This window comes from Bufo gargarizans, chromosome 7 (genome assembly GCF_014858855.1).
Source record: "Bufo gargarizans isolate SCDJY-AF-19 chromosome 7, ASM1485885v1, whole genome shotgun sequence".
In the NCBI taxonomy this organism is placed as follows: Eukaryota; Metazoa; Chordata; class Amphibia; order Anura; family Bufonidae; genus Bufo; species Bufo gargarizans.
Genome location: NC_058086.1, coordinates 55,875,352 through 55,896,705, shown reverse-complemented (window position 1 = coordinate 55,896,705; position 21,354 = coordinate 55,875,352). Strand labels below are relative to the sequence as shown.

At 44.3% G+C, this 21,354-nt stretch overlaps 1 protein-coding gene across 5 annotated transcripts in view; it reads right to left on the bottom strand.

Annotated features, from left to right (window-relative positions):
- Positions 1 to 11,961: 11,961 nt before the first annotated feature.
- RC3H1 (ring finger and CCCH-type domains 1) overlaps positions 11,962 to 21,354 on the bottom strand; it is a 78,157-nt gene continuing 68,764 nt past the window's right edge. For 4 of the 5 annotated variants that reach the window (XM_044301078.1, XM_044301082.1, XM_044301081.1 and 1 more), the window contains 3 exons: positions 18,381 to 18,554; positions 18,038 to 18,147; positions 11,962 to 17,502 (listed from right to left, as the gene is read on the bottom strand). In XM_044301078.1, the coding sequence (XP_044157013.1) occupies positions 17,352 to 17,502; positions 18,038 to 18,147; positions 18,381 to 18,554 (435 nt within the window). In that variant the 3' untranslated portion in view covers positions 11,962 to 17,351. The remainder of the gene's footprint in view (positions 17,503 to 18,037; positions 18,148 to 18,380; positions 18,555 to 21,354) is intronic. The other variant, XM_044301079.1, reaches the window with a different exon arrangement.

Below are 21,354 nucleotides of genomic sequence, written 5' to 3'. Positions count from 1 at the left end.
TTGCGGGACCGATCTGTAGTTTTTATTGATACCATTTTGGAGTCCGATTGGAGTGATTTTCTATTACATTTTATTATATTTTTTAGGGTAAGAAGCAATGAAAAAATGGCGAATCGGCCATTTTGACCCGTTTTTCACATTCTGCCATTCGTCGTATTGGAAAAATATTTTTATATTTTGATAGTATGGGCGGTTTCAGATGCAGTGATGCCCATGATGTTTATATTTTTTATTTCTTTTTTCATTCTATTAAAATGTTTATATATTTTTTATTATATATTTTGTAGCTTGTGTGAGACTTTTTTTTAATTCTGTACCATCATTTTTCATAAAGATTCATAATGAGAGCAGAATTGTTCATTCTTATGTTGGCCTGCCACCTGCTGGCCAAAATAAGAATCACAGCTCCAATACCCTTGGTCTGCTCAGAGAGACCCAGCGTATTGAATTCAATTACCGGCATCCTTATTGGCTGCAGAGGATGCTGGTAAGAAACCCAGAAGAACGCGCTTCCAGGTTTTTTAGCTTCTAGATCCAGTGATCATGGCACTTAAAGGCTGTAATGATCGCAATTGACATTGTTGCTAGTCGCGGTTCTTAGCCACGTTTTGGCGGCTCGGATGCGGACCCATTCATTTCAATGGAGCCGCAAAAGATGCGGACAGCACTCCCTGTGCTGTCCGCATCCGTGGCTCTGTTCCGCGGCACCGCAAAAAAAATATAACATGTCCTATTCTTGTCCGTGATTTGCGGACAAGAATAGGCATTTATATTGCCGGCGCCCGTTCCGTTCCGCAAATTTCGGAAGGCAACACGGGCGCCTTCCGTTTTTTCCAGATCCGTGGTTTGCGGATCACAAAAAAAACGGCACGGTCGTGTGCATGTAGCCTTAAAATATGAAAAAAAGACCTTTGCAGGTAGCGGCTTTGGAGGTTCTGCAGCAGCTACAGTTGTGCTAGGAGGCACACCCAGCCTCAGCTCCTGACTTTTCACTCCCTGGCTGACAGCTTTCCTTGCCTGTCCTTATTCTACACAATAATTCTTTCAGATTCTAGCTTTTCCCTTCTCTATCTCTGGCAGTAGAATGCAAGCTTGATTGTGACTTTTGACTGTCCCTGACTCCCTAAAATGTTTTTTCTGAAAGACATTGCAAGACCCATCCCTCATTCATAGCCCAGCACAAAATGATGTTCTGCTAGGGCACCACCCTGCCTGATGCAGCACTGATTGGCTCTTTCAGGCTGTCTGTCGGCCTGGGAACCAATCAGGGCAGCCCCCCATTTCCTCCCAGGATCATGTAAGCACCCTTCTTGCTCCTTAGTGCTTATTCCCACCATGTTGGCCTACTGAAAAGTATGTACAGTATATGCACTCAGTACCTGATCGGGCTCCTTTTGCATGTTTACTGTAATGTACTCACTGAGATACCTTTATATGCCCTTCCAGTTGTACTGAAGAAGGCTATACGCCGAAATAGTTTTTTGACTGGAACCGCACTTTGATTTATAATAAAAGCATTCTTCTTGAAAACCAAGTGGAGTACAGGAGTCTGAATTCTATCATTATCTGGTTTGGGAACAATCTCCTGCTGCCCACGCAATCAGATTGGAGTACCATCCAACCTTATATTATTCATGAATAGACAGGGTTATCAGTCCATGTGTGAGCAGATAATCAAAGATAGGAACAGCTATCAGATGCTGACCTCGAATCCCACAGCACCCTATTTGGTAGAGCTTAGGGACATCTCGTCTGAAGGTAGAGTAAAAAATCTAATTTCCCAAGAGGAATTTTATGTCCTGTACCCCAAGCATCCAGTAAAGGCCAATTTTTATAATCTCCCTAAAGTTCACAAAAGTCTTAGACCACTGAAAGGGAGAACAATCGTGGCCAGTATTGGGAGTATAGGACAGAACCTGGGGGTCCACATTGACCAGATTTTGATGCCATTTGTAACTGCACTCCCGTCTTTTACCCGTGACACCATGGACCTTTTGAAATGGGTGGATGGGATATCTATTGATGACAGTTCCCTCCTAGCCAGTGTGGATGTGGAGGCGCTCTATTCCTCCATACCACAGGAGGCAGGACTTAAGGCAGTGGGCTATTACCTAAGCATGCGCGGGCAACAATTCTCCACGCATAATGAGTTCGTTCTCAGATTGCTCAGGTTTTTGCTCACTCATAATTTTTTGTGTTTGATGGCCGCCTGTACCACCAGCTCAGGGGTACGGCCATGGGTTGTTCCTGTGTGCCGTCTTATGCAAACCTGCTCCCGGGCTGGTGGGAGGCTACCACTGTCTTTGGGGAGGGTGATTCGATGACCGGGCCCATAACATTATGGGCCCGGTACATCGATGATATCTTCATAATCTGGAATGCCAGTGAATCGGCCTTTAAACTTTTTGTGGAGTGTCTCAATAACAATACCATTGGCCTCCGTTTCACCTATGAGGTTGATGAACAATCACTTCCCTTCTTGGATGTGCGAATATCTAAGAAGGGGGGGGGGGGGGGAGCTCTGTTCTTCACTGGCAAAGTAGTCATCCATTGCCATTGAAGAGAGGAATCCCCTATGGACAGAATTTATGCCTGCGGAGGAATTGCTCAGAGGAGCAAGAATTTAGACATCAGGTTGCAGATCATCCATTGCCATTGAAGAGTAGTCATTCATTGCCATTGAAGAGAGGAATCCCCTACGGACAGTATTTACGCCTGCGGAGGAATTGCTCAGAGGAGCAAGAATTTAGACATCAGGCTGCAGATCTCCAACACAGATTTAGGGCTAGGGGTTACCCTGATAACATTTTGAAAAAGGCCTTCCAGGAGGCGGCTAACACCCCAAGAGATACACTTCTGATACCTAAAAAGAAGCAGGAAGATGCAATTCATTACCACATTTGATGGTTCTTCTAATGAATCACGGGAGATCCTTGGGCGACACTGGCCTATCCTATTGATGGACCCGGATGTTTGTGACGTTTTACACGAGTATCCACAGGTGACTTTCAGGGGGAGCCAGAGCCTTAAGGATCCACTAGTGCACAGTCACTTTTCTCCACTTGTTACATCAAACACCTGGTTGAGTCACCGTCCTATGGGTTGTTTTAAATGTAGTGGCTGCGTGGCCTGTGACGGTATTACTACGGGCAAGACCTTTACTAGTAGCAATCTTAAACGCAGCTTCAACATTAGAGACTTCATTTCATGTCGGACTTCTGGTGTTATATACAAAATTACGTGCATTTGTCAAAAGTACATAGGAAAAACTAAACGGGAGCTTCGTCGACGTGTAGGAGAACATCTCCTGGACATAGAAAAGCGACGGGATACAGCGGTTGCTCGCCATGTATGTGAATCCCATCAGGGAGACCCTAGGGTTATTAGAGTCATGGGCATTGAAGCGGTTAGCCCCCCTAAACGCGGGGGGGGGGGGGGAAGACTGGGACAAGATTCTATTACAGCACGAGGCACTTTGGTTCTTTCTCCTACAGACGGTCACACCGACAGGGATTAATGAACAATTGAACTTTAGTTGTTTTTGTGAACAAGTAGTTGCCCCTGGTCACTGTTACTGCAATGGAGCGGTTGGTCCCTCCTTCCCTTGAGCAGCTATAAGTAGTTTCTCAATGCCCTTGACTCTATAACTTGTTACAAATCGATTAGGAGTTATACCTTTCCCCCATATTAATGAGGGTCTTTCCCTTTCATTAATGATGGTTGTTTACCCCTTATTTGCTGTCATCTATGGTTGGTTTATCTTATTCACTTTGCCACTAAACTTTCACCTCCTGTAGGAAGACCACTAGAATATATAGTAGATAGTGCCAATGGCCAACGTTTTTGTTGTTGGGCCGTCATCCAGGCATCTTTTTTGCCCCGATTATGGTAAATGGCCTTTAATACCATGTTTAATATATGGTCCGATTGTGGGCCGATGTGCTCTGGTGGTGATATGATGTCCGATCATCCCACCACCCATGAGTTTATAGGAGCAATGGGTATCGCTGATTGCCTCTAATGTCCTGGTCGATTTGGCCGGCTGACGCAATCTTGTGGGACCTAGTGCGAGATTGCGCATGCGCGAGAATGCCTAGTCTGTTCCGGCACTTCCTTGCGCTTCATACCTCGTTCTGGATATGTGATGAGAGCATGCTGACGTGCAGGCGGGCGGGTGCGCTCATTGGCTAATGGCATCACAGGTGGCGGCAGTCAGAACCAGGTAATTGTTTAAACAAGGTGGGAGCGCCAGTTTAGTTGGCGTCCCATGTGCAGGTATATCTATCTTTATCCTGCACCACCTTTACCTCCCAACTTTGAGGTTGCCCCTGGAGGGTCCCACCATCTTGCCACCCCTCTTGACCAGCAGACATAATTGTCAACTTGCTGTATGGGATTGATAATTTATTTCGGTATTGATCCCTAGTACATTTTCCATCTCCCCTGGCAGTGAAACATCCGTGTAGGGAGTGTTTCATGTATATATAGGGACATATAGATCTTTTTACTGAGGGACAGGTTCCGGACGAGTGCCCTGTGGTCAGGCTGCTACACATTACCTAGTATCAGGGCTGAATGGTTAGCTAGCTATGGGGCCTGAATAGGGACCCTGCATAGCTGAGCCTCACTGCCATCTTCATGTTGATTGGACATCATCCTCAGATGGGTACGACACGGCTCTAGCTTTTGGCGAAGGATCTGGTGACCGTCCCTTGGTACCGGTAGGACATGCTGGTTACTAGTGCCGCCGTGCACTTTATTTATTGTATAATTGTATTTGGGATATTTATGGTTGAATTTATCGGGGGTTTATTCACCCTTTATCCCAATGTTTGTTTTTGCACATTACTTTTGGACACTATATTTTATTTGTATTACCAATAAATGTTATGTTTTAGGATTACCCCTTTTGAATAGTAACATTTACGCCTGGTGTAAATGTTAGTGAATTTGTCGGGGCCGATAAAAGTGGATGGAGTAAAAACACATAGCGCCTGGTGGTCTGGTCAAATGGACAAGCCTTGCGGTGAAGCTTGTTCAGGCACATCTTGTAAACTGTGTGCCCGTGCTGATGGGTTTCCGGATGACAGCTTAAAGAGGGCCTGTCACCTCTCCTGCCATAACTGTTTTAATAGCTACAGTTGTGTTAAAAAAAAATAGCAGTGTGTTTAAAAAATTGAATAAAGCTCAAAAGCCTTCTAAATAGTTTTTATTCCCATACACACAAATGCATTAGGAACACTACAAATTCTATTCCAAATCAAAACATGAAAAATATATCATATTTGTGTTATTCCTCAAAAAAAAATTTTTAAGAAAAGTTAGTTAGACTTAAAAAAAAAAAATAGCAGTGTTTGTATTCTTCTTTACAAACTCAAACATTCACTATATAAACTGAAAAATGTTTGAAGATTTTGCTTTCCTTTGAATCACTTTACTATTTAGTTGTATAACCGCTGTTTCTGAGAACTGCTGGACGTCTGTGTCGCTCGGAGTCGGACAACTTCTGGCCCCTGTGAGCAGGTATTCCAGCCCAGGATGATTGGACTACATTGCACAGTTCTTCTCTATTTCTTGGTTTTTCTTCAGAAACTGCATTTTTGGTGTCACCCCACAAGTTTTCTATTAGATTAAGATCCAAGGATTGGGCCGACCGCTCCATAGCGTCAATCTTGTTGGTCTGGAAGCAAGATGTTGCACGTTTACTGGTGTGTTTGGGGTCGCTGTCTTGTTGGAACACCCATTTCCTCTTCAGCATAAAGCAGCATGACCTCTTCAAGTATTCCGATGTATTCAGACTGATCCATGATATGCGATAAATAGGCCCAACAGCTTAGTATGAGAAACCTCCCCATATCATGATGCTTTGCGCGCCATGCTTCCCTGTCTTCACAGTGTACTATGACTTGTATTCAGTGTTTGGGGGTCGTCTGACAAACTGTCTTCGGCCACTAGACCCCAAAAAGAACAATCTTACTTTCATCAGTCCACAAAATATCTCTTTAGGCCGTCATTGTGCTCTTTGGCACATTGTAACCCCTTCAGCACATGTCTTTTTATCAACAGTAGGACTTTTTAGGGGGCTGCTTGCAGATAGCTTGGCTTCACATAGGCGTCTTCTAATTGTAACAGTCCTCACAGGGAACTTTAGACCTTCTTTGAACTTCCTGGAGCTGATTGTTGGCCGAGTCCTTGCCATTTTGGCTATTCTATCCAGTCAAATGGTAGTTTTTCGCTTTTAAAGCATTTGCGATCATTTTAGCTGAGCAGCCTATCATTTTCTGCACTTCATTATATGTTTTCCCCTCTCCAATGAACTTTTTAATCAAGGCACGCTGTTCTTCTTAACAATGTCTGGAACGACCCATTTCCCTCCGAATTTCAGAGAGAAATGCACTGTAACCAGCATGTACAACATTTGCTGCCTTCCTTCCAACATTTGCTTCCTTCCTTCCTTAAATAAGGGCAATAATTGCCACCTGTTTATCAAAGGATGAATGACCTCACTCATTGAACTCCTCACTGCTATTATTTTGAACATGCCCCTTTCAATAAGTGATTGAATTAGAGAATTAGCAGAATGCATGTCATGACTGTTGGGTTTCTATTACTACACCTGCTAGTAAATCATTTGCCATGTAGAAATATATTTTTTTTAAACCAAAAACAGTGGTTCCGCTATTACTCCTGCTAGAAGTTATGACTGAATTACTCTGCCTATCACCTACATTCATGGGTAATGTATGATTTGTATGCGTGTGTAGTATTGAAAAGTTAATTCCCCATTTAGTGTGGATATAGTGTAAGGAGCTACTTCAATATTGGCACTGTTCAGTTACGATGCACATAACTCAATAGAGAATCTAATATTGAATTCAGAGAACTTCGCTGTTGGGAATCTTTATTTTCCCTAGTTTGATATAAAGACGATAAATTTATAAGCTTTATTGCAATACTACTAATACAATCAGAGATTAGTCATAGTTAGCAAAGCAAGGGCACGCATGTCATTTTCTTGATTTAATTTCCGTGCATAATCAATTAATTGATATATCTCTCATAATTGATGGCAGTATTGCATAATATTCTTGTGTTGGTTGAATAGTGTTATGTTGGCACCATCTAGTGGTGAATTCTGGGTACTGCATATCATTGTGTGTCATTGAAATTTACAAGTTAAAATTATTGTATAATCATTTATATTTTTGCATAGACGCTTGTACCCTTTTCTTACTGATTGCACAAAATAATTAGGTTCTCGATCGAACTCTTTTTGAGGTGTCTACATGTCCACCTCATGGATCAATATAATTTGAATACATTTTTCTTTTGATCCATTAAAAATAAAAAAATTATATATATATTTTATATATAGAAGAATGGCGGCACTGACAAAAAATAGATAGAAAGGTTGGGTGCACATATATATATATATAGCATTTGTTTTATATCCACGACAACACAGCCGGGATCTGTGGTTTGCGGACCACAAAATACATACAATCGTGCGCATGAGGCCTTAAAGGGGTTGTGCAGGCATTATATAATGATGACCTATCCTCAGGCGTTACTGCCTCTTCATTACACCGCCCATCTTCTCGGAGGCACAGTGTAATAAGTACTCGTTCCATTCACTAGAATAGAGTGCCGCCTCCTCTTTAAACAGCTAATTGTCAGGGGTGCCGGATGTCTGACCCCCACCGATCAGATATTGACGACCTATCCTGAGGATAAGTCATCAAAATATAATGCCTCGACAACCCCTTTAAGGTCATATACATTCCATTTCCAGTCTCTAATGAGGACAATAGTGAAAAGGACAAAAAAAAAAAAAAAACATACGCCACCCCGTAATGTTTAAGTACCCATTACAACACTAGTGGGAACATAAAATAACGTGTGCATCTCCACATTCATGTACATGAATACAATACGCACAAAATACATAAAAACTGACTTTTTTTTATATATTTTATTAAACCTCTGCAGGGCACAGTCACAGAACAATCAATAAGATTGGTGAATATCACAAGCTCTTTTTCAAGCAAAATGCATCAAAAAGTTAAAAAGTTAAAAAAAAGAAAACAAAAACAAAAACAAACAAAAACAAATTTAACTCCACCCAAAAAGGTGATTAATAGCTGCAGAATGTCTCTGAGAGACTGGTATGAGCCAAAGAACAAGGAAATTATTAATAATAATAATCTTAAACTGAATCCAGCCTGAAAGAATCTAATGCAGGTTGATAACAGGTGCAGTCTGCGGCCTGTGACGTGCAGGGTGCTTCTGGCTTTCATAGAGGACACACTGTATTAGCAGAATATAGTCAATGATATGTGATAACACGTGGCAGATCTACTTTGGGAATACACATTCGGAGATTCAGAAAGTCAGTGAAATCCCGATACCTTACTGGTACAGAATGAATGGGCCGAAACAAAACCAGTCAGGCAAATTATATGAATTAGAAATTATGAATTGTTGGTTTATACAATTTACCGTCTTTACGTGGGAATTCTATATTAAATACAGTTATTTATACAGACTGCCTATATTTTCTATAGAAAGATCACCAAGTGAAGAGATTTATCCACTAAAAATCTATTCCTGTCCTAAAGAGGTCGATCCCTCAAGTGTCTGATCTGTGGGGGACATCTGAATGAAGTCATGTTATGCATGCCGCTTTATTCACCTCTATGGTGTCGCCGGAGATGACTGAGCAGTTGTACCCTGCTACTTCCAGCAGACCCATGGACTTGACTATACCGGCAGAGTGTGTCACTCCATTTAAATGCGGAGAGGTCACCCATTCTCCCAATCAGGGAAGGCCCCGGAAGTCAGACCCCCACCCATAAGACACCCCCAATATCAGACACACCCACGGGGAGGAGAAAAAAAAACCAGACCCTTTATTTCTAGTTATGGACTACACTGGAAATTTCAAGAGCTGGGAGATGACAAATATAACCGTCATGACACTTCCTATTGTAGTCATCACCCAAAGCTAAATGGATTGGGCCCTTCGAGAACAATTGAATGGTAATCGTAAAGGGCATCTGTCAGCAGTTTTGTACCTATGACACTGGCTGACCTGTTACATGTGTGCTTGGCAGCTGAAGGCATCTGTGTTGGTCCCATGTTCATATGTGCCCGCATGGCTGAGAAGAATGATGTTTTAATATATGCAAATAAGCCTCTAGGAGCAACGGGGACGTTGCCATTACACCTAGAGGCTCAGCTCTCTCTCTACAACTGTCGCGCCCTATCCACTTTGACAGGACCAGATGTGATTAAGTTTTCACTGCCTGGATCTGTCAAAGTGCAGAGGGGCGGCGGTTACAGAGAGAGCTGAGCCTCTAGGTGTAATGGCAACGCCCCCGTTGCTCCTAGAGGCTCATTTGCATATAAACATAATTTTTCTCAGCACTGCGGACACATATGAACATGGGACCAACACAGATGCCTTCAGCTGCCAAGCGCACATGTAACAGGTCAGCCAGTGTCATAGGTACAAATCTGCTGACAGATGCCCTTTAAAGGGCATCTATCTCCTACTTACTGACATTTTCTATTTTGGGACGACATTTTTTTTCAAGCCTACACTAAAGGGGAAGAACAACTGCCTTATAGGAACTCATGCAACACATACATTTCTGTACAGAAAGGTCTCAAGCCTGAAGCACTCTACACATCACAGGCGCGTGATGGGTCTTTTCTGCACAAGCCAATTAGGCCAGAAGATAGAAGTCCGTCTTGTGATGATTAAATAAACTTTGCTACAAAGTATCATTTGTCTCTGCATAAACGTAGCAGATTTTTTTATTTTTAAAGTCAGGTTTGTGTGCAACCAAAAGCTGCAAAAAAAAAAAAAACACAACAATCAAGGTAACACCATTTAGTCCTATTTGAAACTTGTTACACTGTGCACTCATCAGGTTATCTATAGAATAATCCTACGTATCTACCGCTACAACCTGCACCTGAGGACTGCGACTATGGGCTGCTCAACAAATCTCAGCATGTTGGGAGTTATAGTCAAAAGCTGTAGAGCCAAATGTTGCATACCATCGGCCTATAGTAAATGTTCAAAGAGGGCAAAGAGCAGGTCTACTTTTACCCAAATTTGTTTTTATAGACACTTAAATCGTTGGGTAACTTCGCAAATACTTCGGTTTACAACTTATGTTTTATTTAATGTTCTAATACAGAGTTTGAACCAAAATTTAGCGGCACATTTAATAATGGACAACCGTTTACTTCCACAGCGTTGTCAGAATAGACATGTAACAGGTGAACACTGTGTTACGGTCATCTCAGCACCCATGATGCACTGCTTTCTAGTAAGGCTACTTTCACACTCGCGTTTTGGCTTTCCGTTGCGAGATCCGTAATGGGCTCTCACACGCGGTCCAAAACGGATCCGTTTTGCCCTAATGCATTTGGAATGGAAAAGGATCCGCTCAGAATGCATCATTTTGCCCCCGTTCAGTCTCCATTCTACTCTGAAAGGTGGACACCAAAACGATGCCTGCAGCGCTTTGCTGTCCGTCGGACGAAGCAGAGCCAAACGGATCCGTCCTGAAACAAAATGTAAGTCAATGCGGACGAATCAGTTTTCTCTGACACAATAGAAAACGGATCAGTCCCCCCATTGACTTTCAATGGTGTTCAAGACGGATCAGTCATGGCTATATAGACATAATACAACCGGATCTGTTCATCCGGATGTGTGCGGTTGTAATATTGTAATGGAAGCGTTTTGGCAGATCCATGATGGATCCGCAAAAAAACGCTAGTGTGAAAGTAGCCCAATACATCAGCAGAGGTTTGAACTTAAAAAAATCTCTGCCAGGTCTCCTATCTAAGGCAGCATAGGATAGAAGGGGAGACACCGAGTGGAAGGATATATAGTTTTCTATTATTTGATTTAGCAACACTGTTTATATGCTGGCAGAGAAAGACAGAGTCCGGCTCTCTTTCAACCCACAGTGACTATATACATAGAGATATCAATCTGCCCTGTGTGGGCAGGGTAAGCAGGACTCACAGGCTCTCTATGCTTGGGCAGGGTAAGCAGGACTCACAGGCTCTCTATGCTTGGGCAGGGTAAGCAGGACTCACAGGCTCTCTATGCTTGGGCAGGGTAAACAGGACTCACAGGCTCTCTATGCTTGGGCAGGGTAAGCAGGACTCACAGGCTCTCTATGCTTGGGCAGGGTAAGCAGGACTCACAGGCTCTCTATGCTTGGGCAGGGTAAGCAGGACTCACAGGCTCTCTATGCTTGGGCAGGGTAAGCAGGACTCACAGGCTATGTGCATGTGGGCTGTGTAATCAGGACTCACAGGCTCCCTGTTTGGGTGGTGTAAGCAGGACTCACAGGCTCTCTATGCGTGGGCAGGGTAAGCAGGACTCACCCTGCCCACGCAAAGAGAGCCTGTGAGTCCTGCTTACCCTGCCCACGCAAAGAGAGCCCGTGAGTCCTGCTTAGCCTGCCCACGCATGGAGAGCCCGTGAGTCCTGCTTAGCCTGCCCACGCATGGAGAGCCCGTGAGTCCTGTGCTTAGCCCTGCCCACGCATGGAGAGCCCGTGAGTCCTGCTTACCCTGCCCACGCATGGAGAGCCCATGAGTCCTGCTTAGCCCTGTCCACGCATGGAGAGCCCGTGAGTCCTGCTTACCCTGCCCACGCATGGAGAGCCCGTGAGTCCTGCTTACCCTGCCCACGCATGGAGAGCCCGTGAGTCCTGCTTACCCTGCCCACGCATGGAGAGCCCGTGAGTCCTGCTTACCCTGCCCACGCATGGAGAGCCCGTGAGTCCTGCTTACCCTGCCCACGCATGGAGAGCCCGTGAGTCCTGCTTACCCTGCCCACGCATGGAGAGCCTGTGAGTCCTGCTTACCCTGCCATGCGTGGGCAGGGTAAGCAGGACTCACAGGCTCTCTATGTGTGGGCAGGGATAGCAGGACTTTCAGGCTGGGCAGGTGTAAACAAGGTTCACAAGCTCTCTCTCCATGTGGGTGGGGTAAGCAGGACTCGCAAGCGTCTTCTATGTGCCGGCGGGGGGTAAGCAGCACTAAACCATTTAAAACAATATATATTCAAGTTAAGCATCACCCCCTTATCCTATGAGACCTGAGGGAGTCAATTAACTAATAACATGCAAACCAAAATCATAAGCTAAGTATTTACATAATTACCCAATACTATATGTAGATTTAAATGCAAGGAGGTATTGCTGCTCACTGCGGCCACCTCAAACTGGATTGATCAGCGGTGGTCCCAAGGTCCGACCCCCCACTGATCAAATATAAAACTCTTAGAAAACCCCTTAAAATCCTATTGGGAAGGAAGGACTGTGTTTGTGATCGTTGCAAGCACATATAATCAGTAGACCTTTACTACCCGGACAAGCCATTATCTACAAAAAGACGCATTGTAACCCAAATGAAAGCAGCTTGGTGTAATACCAACCCTACGAGAACAGGCAAGTGTATGTACAGAAATCGGCCAATTTCACCTCCATACAAAACACATCTGCTGTCCATGGTGAAAACGTTGCTAAAGTGACAAGCCCAGCGGAGAGACCTCTAAAGCGCGGCTTCATTAACCCCTCTAGCAGCAGCTCAGCCTCTTTAGGGGCCATCGCAGCGCTCTACAGGTCTCCCCGACACGGTAGAGGAACAGGTCATCACAAGACGGGGAGACTTCCACAGGTCTAATATGGCTAATGTGCGAATCTTTATCATGCAGAGATCCCAACCACTGCGCACGTGCCTACCAGTTGAAGGATTCCCCACGTTTCTACATTATTGAGTTATAACACCATTAGAAAACAGCAACTTCACAGAAGTTATTTGCTAAACAAATTCGTCTGAATGCATTTTCATTTTCTTTTTTTTTTTTTTCTCTTCATAGCATTGATGAGGCAACTTCTAGGAACAGAAGACTGGTTAACGCAAGTCAAGGAGATGCTGAGGTTTGGTATTTGCACAAGGTTTGGTATTTTCTGGGTGGTAACCGAAGAAACGGAACCCCACAAAAAAGCTTTACGCAAAGCAGAACATATGGTACATGCTAAAAAAAAAAAAAAAATTCTCCTACCATTGCGATTAGACCTATGCGACTACAAACTGTGGGGGAGATGTTTCAAGACAGAAGCTTTCTGTGCCGGTCTTGATATCCCTTGCACTGCCAGAGGATGCAGCAAATGCATGACAAGGCGCATGCCTCATCATAAATGAAACGCATCCTCCGGCAGTCCGTGCACCTAAACGGAAATCTACGACAGCTCAGAGCCGCTGTAGATTCCTAGCTTCATTGGCACCAAAAAACTGGCGTAAATGAAGATAAATTGGTCTCGGCTCTTGGTCATGCCTATTTCAACCCTTGCTACGCCCCTTTTTAGGAAAGTGGCGTAAAACGAGGCACTTGCAACTCTCCCCCCGCCCCCCAAAAAGTTGCATTTAAAAAGTTGTAAATACACAACTTTTTTCTGGTGCAAGGGAGATGATAAATCTCTCCCTGTGTACGCTGGTCTTGCAGTCACGTATGACGCGTTCCCACCTGCAGTTTTTTCTTGCCAACCAATAGAAGAGGGGCAGATGGAGGAACTAACATGACTGCAGGATCACACTGCAATGTTTGAAGACTAACCATGGAGATGCACAGGTCAGCATGGATGCTGTAGACCCCAAACTGCAAAATGTCTTATTTCAGAATTTCTTGGCCAAGTAATATTTTTTAGATGCACTGAAGCAATTTAAAAAAATGGCTGTAAAAGTGTGCACAAAGATAAGAGGGTGACGGCTCCTTCAGGACATGGTGACAGCTGCTCCCCCTCCACAGACACTGCCTGCATTTTGCCGACAGCAACAAGGCATTTAACGTCCTCCATCTGCTCTCATCTATTAGGCAAACAACTCCCCTTTCGCCCAGTAAGTGTGTATTAGGTAACGGCTTGTAAGACGCAGCATTACAAGCAACCCGCTAGGTGTATTGGTGAATGATACGCATGTAAAACAGGAGAGCGTCAAACAGTACATGACAAGGTGTGATGATCCCCATAAGGCACATAACTGCTGAACGTAACCTTAGGGGATGGTTCGTACCAGCGCTTAAGAGGGATTTACCAAGCGGGGATAGGAGGACTCGGGAGAGTATTTCTTCTAAGGCAATCTCTTCGCCTCAAGCCAGAAAGTTTGCATTCGAGGAATAGTACAGCGTCACTTCTGGATAAGAGAAAAAGTACATAGCACCCAGTCATCGGGAGTTTTAGATTCACTTTCCAACCCGTATTAATCTTGCAATCATGGAATACGAAGCTGAATCAACGGCAAGCTCCGTGTCACAGTTAAGCAGATCCCCGTGCCCCTGGAAGTTGCACTCATCCAAAAAAAAAGAAAAAAAATAAACCCTTAAAACAGATTATATGTGCTTGCATATCACTGCAGACGTCTACAAACACATATAACACTATGATCTTTTATTTAAATAAAAAAAAAAAAGTTAGCTTGAACTCCAAGCCGATACATGTAAATATCAAATGTGTGACCAGCAGGTCCGAAATGTTCAATTTAATTCAATGTGAAACAGTATATTAAACGCGGTGCCTCCTCCTGGCAATAAGGAAAATCAAACAGGCGCTCTTTTCCAAGCACCTTCAGTTATGGAAACTTCAACTGGTAGGCAGGCGGGGGACCCACAAAACCTAAAAAGTACATAGACTGTACGTTTCGTTTTTTTTTTTTACAATTCTTTCTAAATAGGATTCATGGAACGTAATGCTGAGGCGGACAATGACCCAGCAGGAGTTAAAGATTCAGGAGATACTGGAGAGAGAAAAGGGGAAGGGATGAAAGAAAGGAGGGAAAACACTAAGAAAATACAAAGAACAAAAAAAGTAATTAATTCTCGCTTTTACCCCACCAAAACGATGTGGGAAGGTATTACATAGCCAGTTGTCTGCCCATCTGTCTTGCTTTCTTGTGAAAAGGGAATCTTAACTTGCCCGTCAAATAAGCCAATATGAAGAACGAATAAACAATTAAATAAGTTTTACATGTCGCTGCATTAACCCCCTGGAAGCCTTCTGTGCATTTCCACACTACCTATAAGGCAAAATTATAACGGTTGCCCTTTGATACAACACAATACTGCGCAGAAGGCAACACCGCGCCCAATGACCACAGCTGGGTGTTGCGTTGGAGCTACGGGGAAAACATTTACAGCTATTTAAAGGGGTATTCTGCTTATCTAAAAGTTACCCCCTATCCACAGAATAGGGGAGAACTATTAGAGAACTATGAGACTGCAGGACCCATACCACGTGGAGCCCCTCGAAAAGAATGAAGCTGCAGGCCAGGCATCTACTTGGCCGCTCAAATTATTTCTATGGGAGTTCCAGAGATAGCCAAGTACAGAGTCTGGCCATTTCTGCAACTCCCATAGAAATGAATGGAGTGGCCACGCACATGCCCGACTGACCGCTGCATACATTTCGAGTGGCACCATTCTTATGATTTGGTAGGACCCCCACAGATCTACTAGAAATGAATAGACATAGAAATGAATGCAGTTGCCAATCTCATGTCCGACTGGCTGCTCCGTTCATTTTGGGGGATGCACAGTGCCCCGTTCTCATGACTAGTGGTGGTGCAGTGGTAGAACCCCCACCGATCTACTAGATATCCCCTATCCTGTGGATAGGGAATAAGTCAACTTTATAAAAGCAGAATACCCCTTTAAAGGAAGATCCCTTTAGCAACCATTTTATTTTAGTTCTCCAATGCATCGAAAAATGAAAAACATTTGCAAATAGACAAAAAAAATTAAAATCCCGACATTTTATATCTACAGTTTTGTCTCCATAGTAACAGACTACAAACAAAACCCTACGTAGTCTGATCACGTAAGTCCTACTGCCATCCGTCTCCTACTTCTTTCTTACCACCAAATGCCTGCTAGTAAGTGCGCATTCACACGACCGTAGTGTTTTCCAGATCCGCAAAACAGGGATACCGGCAGTGTGCGTTCCGCAACTATAATAGAAAATGCTCATTCTTATCTGCGGACAAGAACTGGATATGCTCCATCTTTTTTTGTGGGGCTGCGAAACGGAACGACAGATGCGGACAGCTCACGGTGTGCTGTCCGCATCTTTTGCGGCCAAATTGAAATGAATGGGTCTGCACCCGTTCCGCAAAATTGCGGAACGGGTGCAGACTCATTCATACGGCCGTCTGAATGAGCCCTTAGAATTACGAAAGGCTAAATGGAGTGTGACCACAAGATCAGGCGGCATACTTTGTCTGTGGCCTGTTACCATGGAGACAAACAGGTCAGCGTAGCTGCTGTAGACACAAAACGACAGATTGTGAATGAAGTCCATTTGCAAAGTTGATTCACTTTCCGCTTGTAAGAACTGGAGCAATAAAACAAAATAAATGTAAAAGAGGATCGACTGTCTTTCCCTAGAGGGATAAGCAAGGAAAGCATCCAAAAGGTATAAAGGCAGTAAGCTGCCCGGCCACGGAAAGGTATTTCCTGGAAATTTGTCTGCAAACTCAAAAGCACAACGATGGTCACATTTCAATCTTTTACCATCTTGGGGCAAATATGCCTCTTCCACTCTTTTAGGGCACAAACAATCTAAAATTAAAACAGGGAAAAAGTCGACCAATGGCGCTTACAGATGTTCTGGGTATGTAATACCATCCTAATAAAACAAGAAAAAATAAATGTAAATCTACAGCAATAAGATCGTACAATTAATCAAACAGAGTATATATATATAATATCTTCCTTTTTTGTCTTTAAAGCCTTGCATCCAAGGCATTGAAAGGTATTAAAATTAAGTTCATTCACAGAACAAAAACAACTAATCTTGAATTGCTTGCAGATACTGCTAATTTTCATCTGTGTCTTTTTTTTTTTTTTTTTTTATATATATTTTGTATTCTGTATATTTTTTTTTATTAAAAAATGTGTTAACGTGAAAATATGTGCAGAGGTTGTTCTTACTAGTGGTGTTTTCAATGCACATTTTATATGTAGTCTGTCATGCTTTGGAGGGCAGGGAACAAGAGAGCAGGGTCACAGGTTCTTCCCATAACTGACCCCCAAAAACGGGGTTTATGTAGGCAATTCTTAAATAATAATAACTTCTGATAACCCCAAAAATGCTCTGAACTCTCCCTCCAAACACAAAAAACCCACACAAAAAAAAAATATGAGAACAGAACAAAAATATAAATGCCGTTTCATTTTTTTTTTCCCCTCACTGCCCACTAAACAAAAACACCTTCAGATAAAACTTAAGGGTTAAGGGTGTGGGTAAACAGCCCTCATGGGTTTACGGAGCAGCAGTGGAATTGACTCCAGTTCTCAGGGCCTCATTTTTATCCCCACCGGGTTGGGCATCCTCTGAAAGGGTTAAAGAAGTCGTCTTGCTAGAGAGCATAGTGATGTCCTGGGCCAAGCTAGATCCATTTGGCACCTCGTTGCTGTAAGAGAAGTAAAAATTACATATCAATTACATTTTTGCAGTAATGAAAACGGAGACCACGCGGCCATCTACACGCTATCAATCTAACAAACTCACTGATCGATGCAGGGTCTAAATGCCAAGATCCCCCCTCATGCTCAATGAAATGGAGGGGCCACAGCGCTAGTTAAGCAATATGGCTCTTTCACTGATCTTCCTTACATAGGAGGCACGCCAAGCTGTAGGTTGATACATGTGGCTAAGGCCCAGTGCACACGACCATATTTTCAGCTGGCATATTTTGCGGATCGGATGCAGACCAGTTCAATTCAACAGGGCTGCAAATCTTGGACAGAACACCACGGTCCAGAACAAAAAAAAAAAAAAAAAAAAAAAGGTAGAACGTGTCTTATTCTTGTCCATTTTGAGGACAAGGATAGGACATTTCTACAGGAGGTGAAATAAAATGGTATCAGTGTTCTACAGATCCGAGGTATGCAAACCGCAAAACACTTACGGTCGTGTGAATGAGCCCTAAACTACAAGATATTTACCTAAAAGTCAAAGGGAGCTCATGTGGCAGAACCTTGGCCTGTGGCTCCAGCTGTCCGTTCTCGACTTTCATGACATCTGATTTGCTTTTACCACCCATGGGATGACTCTCCTTAGGGGGCAGGGGGAAAAAAAAAAAAATAAAGAAAAAAAAAAATTTCTTAACATTTTTCTCAAGTAACAAAAGTCAAAGTAGTCATTGGATGTCTATGGAGGTAGATGTGTAGAATGGAGTTACGAAATATTACATATATCCCCCTTATGAGCTGAAGATGAGACCAAGAGGGACATAGGTGGGAAAGTAAATGAATGGTCCACTGGTGCAGATATGTTGTAGGTGCTCACCATACTAAGTTCACGAGTTCTTTTCCCAATCTCCCTCTCCACTTGATGCAGCTCAAGGCTCAGCTGTTCGTTAGACATCATGGTGGACCATTTGGCTGACGGCGGTGGAGGGGGCTGCTGTTGACTTCCCAGAGTGGAAGACTCTCTCTGCACTAGCATACGGCTACTTGCAACCTACAGGATAGCAGAACAGATTAACGTATTGAACTGCTTAATGCCAACAACTAAAATACAGGGCTCTTAAAAAAAATCTGTACTATGCCATAAACCTGTGGGCTATAGCATAGAACAGGGGTACTCAACTGGTGGACCGCGGTTGCCAGCTGTCCGGACCCCTGCGCAGTGGCGTGCTAAGGGGGTGCCAGAGTCCAGAAGCAATGAGCGCTTCCATCAATACAGATGGAAGCGCTCACTGCTGGAGCGCTGGGAGCTGATGCCCTGTCATTCGCCGCTCAGCTCCCATCCTTCAGGCCGGTGGAGCTCTGAATCGTGAAGCAGGGAGACTTCTCCCCGCACCACCATTCAGTCTGCAGGCACAGATTGCGCTGCCGGCCTGTGGGCGGAGCTTACAGCCCGGAAATCCCCATAAGCTCCTCCCACACTGCTGCAGTGGAGAGAAGTAGGTGAGCTTCAGGAACAGGACAAGGTGAGTAGGTACTGTTTTTTTTTTTTTATTAGGAGGAGGAGGCACAATGAGTATTACTACTGTGAGGGAGGCACAGATAGGACATTACTACTGTGAGGGGGCCACAGATAGGACATTACTAAAGGGATATCATATTGTCTCAGGGGAATTAAAGGGGCATCAATACTCGGTATCCTAGATGAGGAGGTTTGGGGTCATCATCACAGGATTCTTCTGAGTGAAACCTTATTCTTTGCCAGGAAAGCTATTGCCCTGAGATGGATGGATGATAGAACACCTACATTAGGCCAATGGAAGGCGCTGGTCAATCAGGCTGTTAGCATGGAAAAGGTTGTCTTTATCCACAGGAAGTGTCCACAAAAGTTTGACAAGGTGTGGGGTGAATGGTGCACATCTCCTTTGACTGTGCATAATGCTTGCATGTACTCAGTAGCCGATGTATAATACTATGCTTATGTGTATATTGAGGCTATGTCTCCTCCACTATGCAGCCTCTAGACGCTATTTGACTTTGTAAACCTTTATGCTGTACCGGATTTAATGCAGAACTGTCCTGTAATGCCGAGCTAGCACTGTATCCCCTGCGTGGGATTTACCCTGGATTTATTACTCCTTTATTTTTGATGATTTAACATGCCTTTCTTGTTAAACTTCAATAAAACGAGTTAAAAAAAAAAAAAAAGAAGGGGGGCATCAATATTGTTAGGGGGCACTGAAAATTGATTTTTGTACTAACATAAAATCCTTTTCTCGTTGGATGCATTGGGGGACACAGTTCTATGGGTATATGCCCAGCTGACACTAGGAGGCTGACACTAGAAAGGCAAAAGTGTTGGCTCCACCCAGATGGGCTATACCCTCTGCACAGACACTAAAAACTTATCAGTTGGTACTAAAGTAGTAGGAGCACCAAAATCCAGAGCGAAAAGTGAAGCCAACATGTCCTAAACCAAAAAGAGGACCATTATCGAAAAGGCCCGGGAAACCCGGTAAACCTGAACAAAGAAAAAAAAAAAACAAGGGTGGGATCTGTGTCCCCCCAATGCATCCAACGAGAAAAGGATTTTACGGGAAGTACAAAAATCCATTTTTCCCGTGAGTGGCATTGGGGGACACAGCACCATGGGACGTCCCAAAGCAGTCCCAGAGGGTAGGTAGAAACAGCCATGTGAAAAACCTAGAGCACAGCCGCTTACAGAACCCTGTGACCCAAACTGGCATCAGCAGAGGCAAAGGAATGGATGTGGTAAAACCTGGAGAAGGTGTAAACTGAGGACCAGGTGGCGGCCTTGCAGACCTGGGAAGCAGAGGCTAGATGCCGGACCGCCCAGGATGCCCTGCCTGCCCTAGTGGAGTGAGCGGTCAGCCGGAAAGGGGGATCCCGACCCTTCGCCACATATGCTTCCTTGACAGCCGACCGAATCCAACGGGAGATGGTAGCTTTGAAGGCTTGTAAACCCTTACGTGAGCCCTCAGGGACGGAAAAGAGGGAGTCAGAACGACGGAAGGACTTAGCTCACGCTCTCTGGGATGATAAGGGTTTGGACAGAATAAAGGCAGTACAATCTCCTCATTAATGTGGAATGAGGAAACCACCTTGGGAAGAAAGGAGGGAACTGGGCATAGGACAACCTTGTCCTGGTGAAAAAACAAAAAACGGGACCGGCAAGATCGCCGCCGGCTCAGAGACTCTGCAAACAGAGATAATCGCGACTAGAAAGGCAACCTTTAAAAAGAGACCTAAGAAAGGGAGACCTCCTTCAAGGGCTCGAAGGGAGAGGACTGAAGGGAATTTAAGACCAGATTCAAATCCCATGGTACCACTGGAGAACTGAAGGGGGGGGAAAGACACGTGATGAGCCACCCCCTGAAGGAAGCTTTTCCTTTGGGAATGAGAAGCCAAGGGCCTTTGGAAAAGAACAGACAAAGCAGAGACCTGACCTTTGATGGAGGCCAGGTGGAGACCTTTCTCAAGGCCGGTCTGAAGAAAGGCAAGAATCCTAGGGACGGAAAAAAGGAGAGGTTAAACCTCGCCAGATTCCCACCAGGCAAAATAAGCCTTCCAGGTACGATGGTAAATCCTGGCCGACTGGGGTTTACGTGCATGAAGCATAGTCTGGATGACTGACTCTGAGAGACCGCGGAACCTCAGGACCGCGGCTTCAACAGCCACGCCATTAAATGAAGCCGAGGTAAACTCAGGTGGAACAGAGGACCTTGCGAAAGGAGGTCGGGACGCAGTGGTATCCGCCATGGGGCTTTGGCGAGCAGAAAGAGGAGATCTGCGTACCATGCCCTGTGGGGCCAGTCTGGGGCCACTAATATCGC